Source organism: Idiotropiscis lumnitzeri, chromosome 1, assembly GCF_059441095.1.
Source record: "Idiotropiscis lumnitzeri isolate Australia: NSW breed Sydney's pygmy pipehorse chromosome 1, RoL_Ilum_1.0, whole genome shotgun sequence".
In the NCBI taxonomy this organism is placed as follows: domain Eukaryota; kingdom Metazoa; phylum Chordata; class Actinopteri; order Syngnathiformes; family Syngnathidae; genus Idiotropiscis; species Idiotropiscis lumnitzeri.
The window spans coordinates 25,022,853-25,040,575 of record NC_142391.1 but is presented as its reverse complement, the minus strand read 5'-3'; the positions used below and the strand labels follow the sequence as shown (position 1 = coordinate 25,040,575).

Genomic DNA, 17,723 nt, shown 5'->3' with positions numbered 1-17,723 from the left:
TGCTTCAACAATTAGTATCCTCAGTTGCCAAACGCTTGAGTGTAGTTAAAAAGAAAGTCAATGTTACAGTGGTAAACAGGCTCCTGTCGCAGGTATTAATTTAAAAATGTGTGAATGAAAAAAAAAAACTGTGAAGTTGATTATCGTAAGCATTAAATATTTTTGTCGTTTTTTTCAATTGAAAATAAGTTGAGTCTGCAAATAACTGTATTCTGTTTTTATTCGTAGGTTGTGGCACGTTATCGTATTGAATTGAAGGTGTCATTTTGCAATATGTTAAAGAATTGTCAGTTTTCTTTGTAGCTAAACATCCATGGTGGCTGCAGCCTTCGAAGCCGCTCCAAGCGTTTCAAAGACCCGGCGTGTGAGGGCCCAGGCCCCGGGGCCTATGATGTTCTCATGCCGCTAGCCACCACCAACCACAACAAGCCGAGGGCTCGTGGGAATGATGCTGCACTTGGCAACGGACTGGTAAGCTGAGCAATGGAAAATAATAAAGTGATACTGTAAATGTAGTGGATTTTTGTTTTATAAGGATAATAAATTTCTGAAAATAATTATTCTAATTTAAATTTAAGACAGTACAGTAACAATAGTAACACAAACCGTTTAAGAAAATGTTTTAATGGAAAGCCCGATTTAAAAATCAAATACTGTAATACAGAAACACAAATAATGTACATTAATTATTGATTACAAATTCCACTTTTTATAATCATCTAAGAAAAATAGACTTTTTTTTTTTTACCACGGAGACAACTCAAATAATTTGTGAGAATTAATAATACATTGATAATACATTTATGTAAGATGAGGTAATAATTTTAACATTTGTCATTTGTTTTTGTCAGATAAAAAAAAAACACTTTTAAATTGTGGAATTCTGCCTTTGGGCAGCTTATTTGATGGTCCCTAGTGTCACTGAGAGTTCAAGATAAACCACTTGCCATCAAAAGCAACCAAATTATTTTAACATTGAACCTCTCGCACATGACGTGTACCTTGCTCACATTCAATATTTTATGATATTAATTTTTTTTTCTCTCGTCACCTGGTGGCTGTAATTAATGATGTTAGTGCACTCAAAGGTTTGAAGGCTTTTAATCTATCGAGATGAAAATATGATCGACTCATTTCATTAAAAATAATAAAATATGCACACACGTGCACACACCTTCCTTTTTTTCTACTTTGTTCTGTGAGAGTCGCGTTCCAAAGTGAATTTAAACTAAAATCTATCTCTTAAAATTATTTACTCAATTGGCCCGGAATTATCAAGTCAGATTTTGACATTTTTTCAAATTCATTCAAAATATAAAACAGAAACAATTTGCAACGTTACAATGTTTCTTTGCAGGCGCATTCCACTACAAGTTTGCCACAGCGGTTTGCTAGCCAGAACGATGTGCCATCCATTCCCTTCCCAGGTCAGGCATGTGGCTACGAGGAGGACACCCTGGGTATACTCCGCAAACAAAAGCCCCCAGACAGAGACACAACCCTGGGACCGGCCTTCTACAACCCTATGAGTGTAGGTTCTACTTCCCATGTAATCCAACATGTCCCAAGACTTTTAAAACTTCAAATGCATACGACACTCCCCATGCTACTGAATTATCTCCAAATCCATTTGCATGCCTAATAAAGGCAGCTCCACTTTGGAAGCCACGGTGCGCCGACGCTCATCCATTTTACATGCGTGCAATAAAAGGGGTGCCATTTGTAATTATTCCTGCAGTCACATTCCAATGAAGTCATCTGCTAATGACCAGTGGGAGCCCACAGGGTCCTTGAGTGGTTGTCTAAGTTGTGGCTGCTCACCACCGCAGGCGTCCACGATGACCAAGAGTTCCCAGCATCACGATTTCGCCGTGTTTCCTCAAACATTGCCCTCTTCCCTTTCCCCCGCAAATAGACGCAGTGTCCTAGTTATTTGCCATTTCCTCATAGTCTACAGCAGTGCTTCTCACTTATTTTATGTTACGCCCCCTCTAGCAAGGAGAAAACAATTTGCGCCCCCACCCCACCACCCACTCTCTGCCACACCTATAAATAATAGCATTTTTGTTGCAAAACAGACCTACACCTTAGAGTTAATACTTGCTGTGCACAATGGGCAAGGAGAGCGACACTGCCATCCACTGGAGTGGGTGTGCCATTACACTTTATTAAAGTACTGGTCACACGCGTCCCCCTCAGCATCGCACCGTGCCGCCCCACTATTTGAGAAGCACTGGTCTACAATAACTTGAAATGATACTGAATAAAAATGTGAATGCCACACTATTGTGGTTTGCTCCTGTTTTTAACACGCTGCATTCAAACAACTACGACTTTTCCAAAGTAATATCATGTTTTTCAATCTCCGTCTAACAATGCTTTCAAATCTGTCCGATATGTCAAAATGCTAATTAGCCAGCATGATTATTTATTGTACAGGCCTTTGGCTGCCCATAGTAAAAGGCCAGTCTAAAATGTGAAATTTTTATGGGGGTCAGAAAGCCAGTCAGTATCTGGTGTGACCACCATTTTAACACGTTTATTGGGCAGGTGTGCTGCAGGCTGTCCACACGGTGCCACAGAGCATCCAGTGATGGAAAATACAAAGAAGCGAGAGAAGTAGAAGGAGAATAACAATACAATCGAAGTTGCTAGGCTAACTGTTAGCTCAATTGGAAACTACGTCGTGGTTGCAAACTCTTCTCCTTGTTGTTTTTTTATGGTTGTGAGTAACTTTGGGGACACGCAATAGTAAATAGTAAATAGCAACCAGTCGCTCCTCTGTTTGTATGAGCTGTGCTTGCTCATCATTATCTATCGTTCTGTTTCACGGTACAATCACGGCATCTCAGTGTACTCATAGACGTTGACATACAAGCTATTAAAAAGTCCATTTTATACACAGGTATGTGACACTTTTTGTATTCCAGAGCTTTCATATTGATCCACAGAAAATTACTAACTCAAATGCATCCAATCTGGTTTCCTTTTCCGGGTTGAGCGATGTCCAGTGCCTTCTTGATGAAGTGCTGCTTTCATGAGTGAAAATACAATCAGTGTTTTTTTTTTTTTTTGTCTTGATAGGCGCTCCCTTTTTTTTTTTCCTTCCACGCGTTGGGTTGGTCTCGTCACTTTTCTGTAGCTCCACCCCTGATTGTCGTTGTGATTGGCAGGATGAGCAGTGGATTGTTAGTATAAGAAAAGCCCACCCCCTCATAACAGGCCGAGTTCTAGGAAGCTTTAACGTCTGCTGTAATTGTTGATCCTCAGGTTATTTTGACGAAAGCTTGTTATGACATATTACGACACCTGGGAACTTTTTTTCCGAGCAGATTGGGACCAAAAATCACTTTTAACACTCCTCACACCACAGGATAGTCGCTCAGGATAATGTTTTAGAGACAGCAGATAATCGGGCCTTAGCTGACTTTGATTGCAAGGGAGGGAAAATGCTCAAATTTGGCCTGATTGTTGCTTGTATGTCCCTCGCTATAGCTACTACCGTTTTTTTGGGGTTTGTACAAATGCAATTTGTGCCTGCAGACCACACGTTAGCAGCAACGACATCGGCACCCGCTTGCATCCGCCTGCATGTCACCTTTCTGTTTTAAAGCGCAACTACTGTATCTGAAAATCTTACGTTTCTCTGGCAGGATCGCGGAGGGATTGAATCCGCGATCTCGCTGTGTGCTCGACGTTTAGATGGAGAGCAGAAGACGGGCACCCCGTGGAGTTTTTCCCTTTGAGCCAGATTTACTATTTCTTCTTCCTGCTCTTCCCAGGATGTGTCTGAGTGAACAGGGCCGGACAGCCAGGTCACGGAAAACTTATCAAAAGAGACCGCAGAAGTTGAGATGCTTTGATTTCCAACTTTTATTTGCATCCCCCCCCCCCCCCCCCGCCCCCCTTTCCACACATTGCCGGAGCTTTCACGTTTGAGTTGGGAACATGAATTGAAGTCAATGCACATGAATAATTGAGTAAGTCAACTTCAGTTTCATCCTATTTGCTTCACTAATGTCTGCCGATGTTTGGTTAATCAATTGCAGAGAGTACCATGCATCCAGGAAAGTGCTTTGAGCTTCATGACTTGGAAATTCGAGTCAATGAAGTTCGAAGCATTTTTTTGGGGTCTCATGTACTTGTTTCACGGTGTGATCTCATTTGGTCATTTTATATCATGTAAGTCTTTGGGCCCCTCCTACCGCAAAAACACAAAGCCGTTGGCAACACAAACGTCTTTACAAAGGATAGCAGATAAGTTGAGGCCTATATTTGAGTAAATACCTCTCTCCAATTCAGCCATTTTGGTACATTTTTTGTGTTGAAAAGTTGTAAAGCTGAGGCAGAGTAGTGAAGGCCATAAAATAACCTACGAGAGGACGAATGCTGGCATATTGTGTGACATTTTGCGCAATGTCCCTTCTCATTCACATTCAACTTCACAAGACATATGCAGATCAAACACAAAATTCGCTCCATTCTATTTTCTTAACCATTCCTTGTCGTTATCTCTTCCTCCTCTTGTCCTTCTTTTACCATCACCACAGTCTTGTCACTCCTTCTTTCTTTTTTGTTTGGTCTTTTTGTCTCCAGGCTGACAAGAGCCATAAATACAAAGGCATCCATTTTGGCAACATGACAGCCAAGAGAGGCCAGGTGACCAAGGACGACGTTCCGGGGCCGGGCCACTACTACCCTGAGACGTGAGCATCACCCGTCACTCTACACTAGATCCATTTTTTTAACGTGGCTTTCAATTTGTGTGCCCTCCTCTCAAAAATACGCGACAGTGTTTTTGAAACACACTATGAAAACGTGAACATGCGGAAAGAGCAGAGGGTCAGGGCGGAGCTTGTCATTCCTCGATATCATCAACTGTTGCCCCAACAGGAGCACAAGAAGGTACGTGCATCTTTTATGGGAATTACATGACACAATTTGTTGCTGATAGTAATACATGCATTAAATGCAATAATTAAAGTGAAGAGATGCTGTAGATGTCTTTTGCGTCACTATCGCATTATTGGAAACCTGCAACCCTCCAAATAATAATGGTTATGGCCCGCCTCCACATCCTGCTTGAGCCTGGAAGCATGTCTGCCAAGTAGTAAAAAAACATTGTCGCTTCCTGAGGAGATGTTTAAGGCATAAAACTTTTTTCTAATCAAAAAATGACTTAGGCGATTATTTTAAGAGGCTGATGATGACACTCTAAAAACATTTCTATTCGTAATTCTTTAAATGTAATTTCTCTAATTAATTTAGATAACGGGTAAATGTAATGTTTGAAGCTTTTTCATGATTTTTACTACAAGGCATTCGTTTTCATTCAAGGCCGTAGTATGATGATAAAGTCATAAGAGATATGGCAGAATAATATACACAAATATGACGCATCACATGACTTTTGTGTTAAATATTTTAGGATTTAATAACATTATAGTGGTTATAATTGCATTTGGTAATGAATACGGTTATTAGACTAATAAAAAATGTCAATAAAATACTAATGCACGCAAAGACACTTCTCATTTTTACGTGTCGACATAGTCGATTTTTTGATAAAATACAATAATAACGATGAATTAGGCAGATTTCTAATGTGTCTCTTAAGATGACTTGCTCTGTCCCCAATGCATTGCCATTTTCTACTTAAAAAATGTGGTAAAATGTAAAATGACTAAAGTAATGTATTAGCAAACTCCTAAGATGGCCAATATGACAAAAATAATAATGCACACTGTCATGTAACATTACCGTACAAAATTTGCATGTAATTTTTTCCTGAGCATTCAGTCATGGCAATGAAACATTGAGGAGTTGACTTCCTTGAGGTTTTTCTTCACTCAAATGTCACTGCTCTTTTGTGCCTTTCGGGGGCAGTAGAGTGCCATCTTGAAGCCCCACTCGAAAAACACCCTAGCGATGTTGTTGTGGAGGAGTTACTCACCTGTGTGTGAACCACAGTGTGCTGAGCCCCCCTCTTCTTTCTCCCCCTTTGGAATGGAGAGACTATGCTGCATTTGACTTGACGTGTGTGTGTGTGTGTGTGTGTCTGTGTGTGTTGTGCACAAGGAAGTGAAACATCTTCCTTCTGTCAAACACTATATGCCTCTTTCTCTGTCCCTACACATTTACCTTAAAAAAACAACAACATAAAAAACTGAATCGAGCTCGTTTAAATATTAGTGGAGTTAGTTATCAGTGACTTTGGGACTTGGCCCTCCTCACACGTGCGACCATGTTATATTTGGAACTCCCCGCCGTGATGCTTGTGCTTCCATCCATCATCATTAGGAGCTCACAGCACGCAACTATGTTGGGTACACACACAGGTGAAGCAGGGGGGTCATTAGTCATAGAGGGGACACACAGGACAAAACACCTTTTTACCATTGCTGTCCCATTGAAGCTCATTAAATCATCTTTTGGACATGCAGCGCTTTCAAACGTGCACGTTGCTCTGCATCCGGTCGAAACTGAATCCAAATTGTTTGTTCATCGTGGACATCGTCATCATCATCATCATCATCAACATTGTTACTTCCATCATCATCATCATCATCATCATCATCATCATCATATTCTCACTTGCTGATCACCTCTGCTAAAATTGGCGACATCCTTTGTTAAATAGACAATTAAAATTTACCTGTATAATCATATTATTAACAAATATAATTAGTATTTGGTTCAGTTTTTCGTGTTTTCAGATACAGCCCACCACACTCTTTTAAGTGGGCCGCAAAAGCAAATCATGTGTGTCAAATTCCATGAGCCTTGCTGAAATCTGGGCCAAAATTTCATATTGTGGAAAACGTAATAAATAAGTTTAATCTAGACCCCCCCCCCCCTTTTTACAGTAACTTGAACAATAATTAAACCTACTATTATAGTTGAGTTCTGTTTTCAAAACTAGTAATCCATCCATATGTTTTGTATATGCAATAATATGATGCGACAATTCATTTGGTTTCACCATTGTATCAGCCTTGCAGTGTCACGCGACTAAATTAGTTTGAAACACTTTTACTCAATGTATCAGTACACGGTATCCGGGGGGACTAAAAAAAAAAAAAAAAGGATACTCATACATGTGTTGGTCACAGAATGAAGAAACTTGTAAGTTAAGGCACCGCTGTGGTTTTATTTATTATTTTATAATACACACGTGGAAGGCACAAATACAGACTTCAATTCAACATGCTTAAAACTCATTCACTACCAGCAGAGTAAAAAAAAAAAAATCTTTGACGTGTTTATCCGTCAATGGTAGTAAATGAGTTAAATGTCACACATCCCATAATGCATCACTTGCACGCAGCTGTCAGCAGCCATTGTCTTTACATTTACTGGGGGACTCATATATTGTCAGTTTCAAAAGCTTAGCTTTTGTTAAAATTAAAATAGTAAGCCTCTGACTTGTTGTGTTGGCTTGCAGGAGAAAAAAAAACATTGATATATTTAAAAAAATATATACAAACATATATTTTATACATATATATTAAACATATATTTAAAAAATATATATTTATATATATTTTTTCCCTTTTCATTTTTTACTTTAGCTCTCACTTGTTTTCACCCACTTCCCTAAGTAACAATTTTCTCATCTTGCCGAGAACTGCGGGGTGGCGAAGGTAGCCCCTGGATTTTTGTCAATCGTAAAAGCGCACGCAACAAAAGGTGTTGCACAAAAGCCCATCAAAACAAGTGTCACCTGCACTGTGTGAGTGTCGGGTTACAAATGGCTTTTTCCCAAGTACACGGGAAGTATTATATTCAGACAATAACAAGTTTGTTCCTGGCAAACATGCACACGCACGGTAACGTACTGAATACAAACTGATCTTGCCCAAGTTTTGCGCAGAAACGCGCTTATGTTCTGCCAACTTTATGTCAGGTTTCCAAACAGTTGTTTTTTTTAATGACAAAAACAATGTCCTGTTGGATACTCAATAGTAGTTGTCGTTGTGTTGTGGTCTGTTTGTTTTTTAAATTTTTTTTTTTTTTTACCCATTTTGCTAGCTTGTGCGTTTAACATTAGCTGCATGAGACGGAGACAATTAGCATCTTGACTTGCGTCAAGAGTCCACCATAGATGGATGTAACGGAGAGAAGCTGGTCACTTTTCAAAATCAAACATTTTTCAGCCTCAAATGACAAATCAACCGGAAGTACTGAAAGTTTTTTTTTTCTTCGTCCGCGCGGCCTGCTGTGGCCGGTGGACCCGGCACCGGGCCACGGGCCACTGGTTGGGGACCACTGGTCTAGACCAGTGATTGACAACCACTGTGTTGTCAGGCTTCTGCAAAGCTTGCTGATGAGCTGAACATTTGAATCAGGTGTGTTGGAGGAGGGAGACATCTAAAACAAGCTGGGTATGCAGTCTTGAGGACGGGGCTTGGGCACCCCTGGCTGTCCATGAAAAAGGGGGTGCGAGGACCCGTTCATCGCTGCTTGCAGCTTTCATTTGTCTTGTCTTTGCACAGGGCATTCCTGGTCCTGGCCATTATGACATCAGAGGACACTTTGAGAAGCTTTGTGACAAAAAGCCGCAGGTCACCGCCTCCTTTCTCTCTCAGACTGAGGTACAATGCACTTCACCAGTTTTACAATAGAATATTGACAATCTAGCAGTCGCAAGAATGTTGAATCAACATCATTTTTTAATAATTCATGTCATGTTGCATGCTCGCGTGGCCAATTGTGGCTACTTCTGATTTCATCGAGTTCAATCATAACCATCTTTTTAGGTCAGTGAACTTATCCAGATAGGCCAGTAATGTTCACTGAAATAAAGTTAAAATGTCCAACTAGAAAGCGCCCGGACAGCAAGACGGAACGCAGGAACGTCAAGTCGGGGAAAGTTTGGAACAATTGTCAGATGGTCAAATCAAGGAGGACGTCAGAAACAGGACTAGTAGGTCATAAGGAAGTCAGGTAAATTAAAAACAAGACGGCAATCGGCAAACAGCAAGTCAGGAACAAGAACAGCAAGCAAAAAAAGGAGCTTTAACCTAACCAGAGTAGGAAGAAGTCAGTCATTTTACTTCTGCTTACCATATTTGTATGTAGTTGAGGGACAATAGTAATTTCATCACCACCATAGCTTATATAGACCAAAATGTACTCGCCATAAACAAAAGAAAGATTTAGCAATATTGACTGCCCACAGCTGACTCGTCCCATTAAATATCATGGTGCATTCCATTTTGTCACTTTGCATTTGACTGGTACAATTCCAACACTATGACATGCAATATGGCTTCATCCTGCCCGTAGGATGAAAATAAACTATTGATTCCAGTGGCCCAGATAAGCAAATTAGGATCCATTTGGACGCATTTAGGGACATTACTGCGCATAGTGCCAGCACTGAAAATATTTCCCGGATATAATCTGGCAGATAAATGCAATCAATTAGCGACTTCTCATAGGAGAACGCTGTTCAGTACGTGTCCCAGATCCAGACGCTGAGCTCCTTTTGTCAGTGTGATTCTCAGAGATGAGGTGAACACGAGTTTATTAGCGCGTTCAAAAGCAGGAGGGCTTTGAAACGTACACCCGCTTGCTTATTTTAATGATTGCCATACAGAAATGTATTGCTGTATTGTGGAGGTTGTGGACTGTAATACCACAGAGTCCACATGTCAAGAACTGCTACAGCAAGTCAGGGTGAGGAACAACATTTACTTCCCGACTGCGAGATGACAACTGGTCTCATTTACAAACAGATGAACAAATTTGCGATCAATTTGTGCGTTTGAAGATTTGATGCACAAATCTGTGATTCATCAATACGTTTGTGCTTACTTGATATTACGAATTCCAAAAACGGGAAAAAAAAGATAATTACCTTTAAATTACTGATGAGTGTCATCACTCTCACCCTCATCCCTCAAACCGCTATGTATGCCAGGAATGGCTGAGTTTCTTGTGACAGTAGCCATTCGCTCTTCCTGAGGAATGAGATAAGGTGGTCCTTGTCCACCCTCGGTTTCCTTTTTTTCCCCCTCTGGTCTCATATCTATTTCTTTGCATCCATCTTGATATCAGACCACTTTTTCTTCACCTGAGCTGCAGTGTGTAGACATTGCATTTCCAGCATTTGTGATAGAGGAACAAAACTCTTGCTCATATATCATTGACACATCAATGAAACAACAGCTGGAGCTGTAACAGAACACTTTACATGTGGTGAAATATCGATGCAGTAAATTAGAACACAAATTAAAACTCATAAACAGTAGATATCAGAAATGAGCAGAACAGCGACAGATAAAATGAGTCGAAAGCCAAAGAATAAAAATGTGTCTTCAAACAAGTGGACAGAGAGTGGGCTTGCCTAACATTCAACAGAAAAAGCACAATCTCCCCTGAGGCTGCGCTTATTCCTCGGCACCTCCAGCAGCATTTGGTCCGAAGACCTGAGGGAGCAGGCAGGTGCGTAGAGGTGGAGGAGCTCAGAGAGGTACGCTGGGGCGAGGCCATTTAAAGACCTGAGACGAACGGAAGTATCTTAAAGCGAACTCTGAATTGCAGTAAGAGCCAATGTTCCCTTGCCTCCATCTCTGACTTGCTGACATGCTGACCTCAATTTCCACCATAATGAAATTTCCTCTTAATTTTTGGGGACATCCCTCACAACTCCCTCACTGATTTTGTTTTGATGCATCGAATAGAGGGAAATAAGGGCGTGGGTGTGTCATGAATCAGATGGTTATTTTGTGTATACACTAAGGAGCGCAGAGTAAAAGAATTTCTATACAATGCGGTGTATAATAAATCCAACAGAGTGCGGAGATAAAGCACAGACATTTGATCAGCCAAAATAAGACAGCGTGGGTTTATTTACTGTATAAATTAAACTGTTGGTGACGAGTAGGTGCCATACAATGGAAAAGGGGTATAAGGTCAATTTGTGGGTATATGGTTGTCAACGAAGTTTTACTCTTTGCCATCACTGGCGCAAAAGCACAAATGGCTATGGAAGGCAGTGTTTCCGACCTAATTTCCCTGACCACATGCTGTGCGCAAGTGTGTGTGTGTGCGTGCGTGCGTGGCGTTAGAACCTAGGGCGACAGTTTTCTTAGATGTTCATCTCGGTGTGACTCTGCGTGTTCTTCTGCGGAGGGATAGAGGGGAAATGAGATAAGGAGGCACTGAGGGAGGGATGAGAGGATAAAAGGAACAGTGGGAATCCGCCCAGTTGTCGCCCCAACTATAGGCTCTTCACAATTTTGCCGCAATATCATTTGGACAATAACCACATGGGGGATTGTCCTCAAACTTTGCGTGTGTGTGCGTGTGTATTCGTGTATGTCTGTGGTTTGGAAAGAAAACAAGCTCGACAACCGAATTCAAATGAGCGTCAGTGAAGTGATAACCAGTTGGGAGCCAGTTTTTTTTCATTTTTTTTTTTTGAAAGGAAAACTTGGAAAAAAGAGCAAAGGCACAGCGTGAGCTTGACAGATGGGCTCCTCGCATGTATAACACGCGTTGAATGTGGTGGCCTTCAAACAGCAGGTCATGTGACAACACAGTTATTCATGCAACGGTTCCTTTTTGGTCTTGTTGGGTGTTTGGAATATGTCAAATAATAGCTAATCTGAATGTGTTCAGAAATGTCACCGCTACAGTACGCTGTGAGGTTTAGCGTGTTGTGTGAGCGCGTTAAAGTGATCCTGCCGCCAGAGAAATTCAAATGAAGATTTAGTAGAAGAAAGCGGAAGTTATGTAAGTTTCATTTCTCGTTTGATGGGTGGGCCCTGGGCAGACAGACGCAACTATTTGTATACAAGAAAATAAAAAGTCATTTTTCAATCATATATCTCCATAGGATGTAGAAAATTGAGGATGAAAATGAATCATGTAAAATCCAGTTGCATGATTCCAATACTTTTCAGTGCTTGTGCTGAACCCTGTAGCCTCTGTGCGCTATAAGTGCTGCTGAGGCTGACTTAGCGTCGCTGCGGCTGACACGGAGAAACTCTGATGAAAGGTCTATTGAGCCGAGCTTGACAAGCACAACTTGAGCGGTGCTAAAATAGCTTTTGCCTAAGAAAAAAAACTAAAACTCCTCTGGCACCAGAACTGTGCTTATTTTTGGGCCCGGTGGAGTTTAGCGATTATGGTGTTGTGTGTAATAAGAAGTGAGGTCTTGTATTGTGATTTATTGTCCAAGTGTGAACCTGGATAAAGCGCATCAGCATCGCAAGTCGCAAGGGAGACATTTTAGAGCGTTTTTTGACAAAAAATGCCCGCCATGAAATGCTAGCACGATAAATGAGCATTCACTCACATGGACCTCGGTGTGCGCTATCGGGATCTGACGCCTCTCTGCTTTGTCTCTGTTAGAGGTTCAAGCCCGCCAAGGAAGAGGCGCCCCCTGTTGGTGCCTATAATGACCCGCGGTGCGCCATCCGAATGTCTGATGTTGCGACAGGGGTGCGCAAAAGCACTTTTGGTGTCACTGCAGAACGTTTCCCGCCTAACCGCAATGGAGACTCCACACCAGGTTAGTATGCATGTGTTTTTATACCTGACAAAATTGGCTTCCTGGAATCGGAAATTTACGACAGACTAGCTTGAAAATCTCCAGAGCAAGCTTTTGTCAACAATAACAATTACAGTACACTTCTCACCGCCTATTAAAAAAAAAAAAGTGTGTGAGGCTTCACAAAGATGACATGGACTATCTTTTCTCATCTTTTCACTCACGAAGGCAGCACTACAGCTCCAAGCTGCCAAATTAGGTGAGTCAGTAGAGTACGAGAGTAAGGACCTGTGTGTGTGGCGCATGCAGCAGACAAAAAAAGCCTCCATTGCCATCACCAAACATTCACGTATTTACTGTTTAACCAGAAGCTAACAATGTTAGCCAAAGCTAATCTGTAAACCCAGCATAACTCAGTCCAGCTCTACTTACCTCTTGGCTTTGACGTAACATTTTTGACAGTGTGGCCCACTGCTTTGTAAATTTGCTCACATATTGGGGGACATAGCGGGCGAGCATAGGATTTGTATTCATTTAATTTCCAACTTGATGGCTGGACAGGCAATCTAGAGACACAACCATTTGAATATAAGCAATAAAAAGACAATTTTCCATAATGTGTTCCATTTAAAGTCAGATTGGCATGGTTGGCATCAGTCACAAACCACCTGCAGTTTTTTGTAACAAATATTTGCTCATTTGTGTTGATTTGCAATATTGTGTTTGCTGGTTGTATGCAAACACATTAGCGTTGCCAAATTGCCTTCTTGCCTCCACATTTACATAAATAATCAAACACGTTTGGGAGGAAGTTGATAAGGCAGCAAAAGTTGTTTAGAAGAGTGCGGGTCGACTGCGTAAGAACAACAAAAATATAAAACATCGTCGTGTCATCTTTTCTTGCAGGAGTGCTCTAAAAGTACAAGGTTGCTTAGGCCATTTTCTTTTTGCTCACAGTCCCCTTCGGGTCACCCTGTTGATAATTAATTGGAATTACAGGTCTTGATGAAAATGCTTCCAGAAGAAAATGAGCCTCAATCGATGAACTTAAATGAAAACAAATGCTTTTTCATTGGATTTGTTTTTTTTTCTGGTGTGTGATGGGAATATAGAAGTGATGGCGTAGAGGTAGAAGTGTAATGAAAACCATAGAAGCAGGTGGTAAATCATCTGAGCGCTCAGTACATGAGCAAGACAAGTGGCTTCTACTTTCAGAAGCAGAGCCCTGAATGTTTAAAAAAAAAAAGCAATAAAGACAAAAAAATAATTTTTACTCATTGAGGCAAAACTTACTTGCCAATTAGTGCTGGATCAGTGTATGTGGCGCATGCAGCAATAACCTCACCAAACACAAATACCAACCACGTTGACTTCAATGAGTGTTTCAGTCTACACTGGAAAAACAGCAAAAAAAAAAGGACTTAACTTACTTGTTTACTTTTTGCATTTGATGGATAAGAATGCTCAGCAGTGACTCAGCCATTTGTATAAAAGCATTCCAAGCGAGTTTCCCCTTAGCAACATTTCTTGCGTAGTTAATGATTGTGACAGTTTGACCCACGATCAAATGAATCCATACACTTTGCTTGACTTGATTGTACAGTAAATGAACCAATATTCACTGTGCTCACTGTGTTACTCGAGTACTGCATTTGTTGGCAAAGTGACGTTCCCCCGTGTATTGTGTCCAGGTCCTGGCTCCTACAATGTTCTGGACTTTGGTTTGGCCCAAGAGAGTTTGAAAAGGGCATTTTTAGATTGTGCCAGGAAGGGAGGCTTTGGCTCCACTGCTAAACGCAGCAGCATTTTTCTCAATGAGTCCATACAAGGACCCGGCCCAGGAGATTACCAGGTACTCTTAGGTCCATGACCAAACCTGTCATTCACTGTACTTATATAAAGTGGTGCGTCGAAATACGAGTGTCCCAACTTACGAGTTTTTCACCATACGAGCCGTCCGTCACATTGTCTGATTTGTGCTTTGACTTGAGAGTAAAGAACGAGACGTTTGCTGTATGGAGGCAGTTAGCTTATTTCAAGTCACTTCACAGCAAGCTTCAGTTTGGCAGACAGTGAACAATTCCAAAAAGAGGCTTGAAGCTGTTAAAGTTTACTTCCAAGCGAAACATAAAGCAAAGAGGATTACACGATATGTATTTTAATCAAACACCCTGGTAAATATAAACAGTTCACAAGATGGATGGATGGACACAGCTTTGCCGTTAGCTTAACGCTAGCATGCTAACTGTACCTTATTGAGGAGCCATCACGATCTCTATGTATATCTGTTTGGCAAAGGTGGGCACCTGACCCTTTTTTGCCGGTCAGTCCCCTGCCCCCTGGCAGCGATCTACCGTTACGGCCTACAAAAAAAAGTAAATAAAAAATTAAAAAAAAAAACGTCCCTGCATGACGCTGTTGGAGTTGGGTCACCGTGGAAATGAGAAGTAGTTAGTAAATCAACCTTTAAAAGCCAAACTTACTCCAATGCGTGTTCGTTTTTTTTTTAGCTCAAGAAGAAAAGGGTCAAATAAAGACTCAACAACTGATTAGAGTTCCGATATTTAGTTTCTTCAATTTCTGGAGTTCAGGAAATAGTACAAAGACAGATATAGAAAATAGATAGAAAATAGAATAGAAATCCCTTTATTGTCATTGTACTCAAGTGTGCAACGAGATTAGAGGGCTCCCCTCTCCAGTGCAATACAACAATAATACAGACAAATATATAAATTAGATAAATAAATAAGACAGTGCAGTGGAATTCAGTACTGAATAGGGCATATAGAAACACATCACAATGCTGTTTTGCAAGGTTAGGGTGGTCTCGTGTGTGTGTGAGAGTTCAGTATGGCGATGGCTCTCGGAAAGAAACTGTTTCTCAGTCTATTGGTCCTTGATTTGATGCATCTGTAGCGCCCTATCTGGGCAGCTCTTTCTTAATCTCACGAGAAACTGCAATCGGGCGAGCACAGTCGAAAAATGCGCGCCATCTTTCAGCCCAGCTTCAGTTTTTAGAGGAGTTTTTTATGTCAAGGGTAATGTAGGTTGAATCGGTCGTCCTCGCTCCCTCCCACGGCACGGGTCCACGTCCAAGGGAAGGTCTTCCCCAGGTTAGTCATCGACTGGATAGTTGATGATGGTCAATTCCCGTCTGGTCCCGTAGACTGGCACGCCAAGGCTGGCCTTCTCCGGCGGGCCGTCCCTCCGTCTCTCCGCTGGCATTCTTCTGTAATCTTGTTGATGTGCAGGGGTGCGTGTGTATGTGCAAGTGTATGTGTGTGTGTAGGTGCAGGTGTATGTATCCGTGTCTGTGTGCATGCGCGTGTATGTGCAGGTGTATGCATATGTCTGTGTGTGTGTATGCGTATGTGCATGTGCTCCGATCTCCAATTGTTATGTCTTTCGTTATGTGTTTTTCTTTTGATAGCGTCTGTGTGAGTCCTCCAGTGCCCAATTTGGTATGTTTGCATCCCTACAGCCAATGTGGAGAATGTGCTTCGTCATATTTGTCCATGAAGTGCTGCGAGTGTGAGTGCAGGTCATGGAAGTGCTATGTGCGCAAATCTATTCTCACTACTGAGAATTTCAATAAAGTTCACACATTTCAACTAAGTACTATAAATTTAGCATAGGAGAATAATATCATAAATCAGTAAACATCAGGCCTACAATCCCAGTCATTCTTGTGACCCGTGCTGCTAGTTTCATTTGATAAATGCTTCTTGTTTCATCAATGTTTAAAATATTCAGTAAATATGCACCTGCTAACTTTAATTATCGACATTCTGTCCTGCATGTGTTTAAAATAATGCCAGTAATCGTTATAGAATCCTTCAACGCCGTCATGGTAAAGATACTAATGGCAGAGATTTATTTAAACATCATTTGCTGGTTAATTTATTATTCAAATGCGGTTACCTCATTATGCTCTTACTTGTCTCATTCTTATTATTTGTCTCCTTCTTCTTCTTTCTTTTTTCTCCATGAACGTGCCCAATGCAAGTAAGTACGCACTGTTGGTGTTATAGAGGTTGTGGTATTGGTATTTTTAATTTTGGATTTGTGTGTTTGATTGTTTGTACTGTTCAATAAACAACTTGAAATGACGGTGAACACCATACTCCTTTTTTATGTTGTTGTTGTTTTTTTGTGTGTGTTCTCACTTCAATTGCGCGGCAGCATATCTGAAGCTCTCTTTTGTAGAAAACACCCTGCCCGTTATTTACACTAAATGCTGTTTATGTTGTGTCAGGTGGAAAAGCAACCAGAGGAACTTTACAAAAAGCAGCACACAGCCGCATTCAGATCAGCCACACAGCGCCTGGCACCCTCAATTGTGGCCCAAGTAAGTCTTTCTCTGTTTTGTCACTCTTGATTTAAACCTCCCTACTTAACAAAAAGTCATTGAAAGACGGAAGTGCCAATTTTCAGACTTAAATAAGTGGAACATTGCAGTCGTAGCATCTGACCTACTACTACAATGATGCCAGGGATCCTGTTTTTCCACAACTTTTATCTTTGACTGCTTCCTGACTTTTACTTAATTAGTTCTTTTGCTACTTTTCCTACATCCTTATTAGTCTCCTTCCAAGAACATTCTTCCTTTGTTCTCCTCAAAATACGTTTCAAGTTGCGTTTTTAATCCATCAATTTTTTTTAAATCGACTAGAATTGCAAAGTTGGATGAAAGCACAATTGGAGCAGGGAAAGTGGGATTGTTTTATTTATAAAGGCAGTTTCGTATACAACCAAAACTGGCTGAAAATGGGGACATTGATTGCGTTTTTGGCGATCAACATGTTTTGGGTTGTTTCAATCATTTTTTGAAAAGGCTGAATTCTGGTGTAGTTTCACTAACAAGAATTTAGGTTGGTCAATAGCAAAAAAAAAAAAAAAAAAAAGTTGTGTCCAACATGCTGCAGTGTAGAAAATTCTTAGCCAACTATCTTTAAATTGATCCAGCAGGCAAATATTCAGCACTTTTTGTCTCCTTAGGTTTGGTGTAACTAACCTGAATCCAAGAGCTACTTCTTCGGAAGTGATCAATTCAAGCCAGTTTGGGGCACACTTCTGAAATAACACATTTCCTACTGTATAATGTTCACTTCAAGACACTGATCATGTCGGTGATTTCTCACAATTAGGAAACATAAATATCAATGAAGAACTTAAATTTCCATAAATATCTGCGCATTTTCACTTCGGTGACATTCCCGGG

At 40.9% G+C, this 17,723-nt stretch overlaps 1 protein-coding gene across 1 annotated transcript in view; it reads left to right on the top strand.

The window, feature by feature from the left end:
- stpg2 (sperm-tail PG-rich repeat containing 2) overlaps window positions 1-17,723 on the top strand; it is a 38,317-nt gene that overhangs the window by 827 nt on the left and 19,767 nt on the right. Inside the window, exons 3-10 of the mRNA XM_088303903.1 lie at window positions 304-471; window positions 1,358-1,531; window positions 4,597-4,706; window positions 4,794-4,905; window positions 8,496-8,594; window positions 12,364-12,523; window positions 14,194-14,354; window positions 16,758-16,850. Coding sequence (XP_088160029.1) covers window positions 304-471; window positions 1,358-1,531; window positions 4,597-4,706; window positions 4,794-4,905; window positions 8,496-8,594; window positions 12,364-12,523; window positions 14,194-14,354; window positions 16,758-16,850 — 1,077 coding nt within the window. The remainder of the gene's footprint in view (window positions 1-303; window positions 472-1,357; window positions 1,532-4,596; window positions 4,707-4,793; window positions 4,906-8,495; window positions 8,595-12,363; window positions 12,524-14,193; window positions 14,355-16,757; window positions 16,851-17,723) is intronic.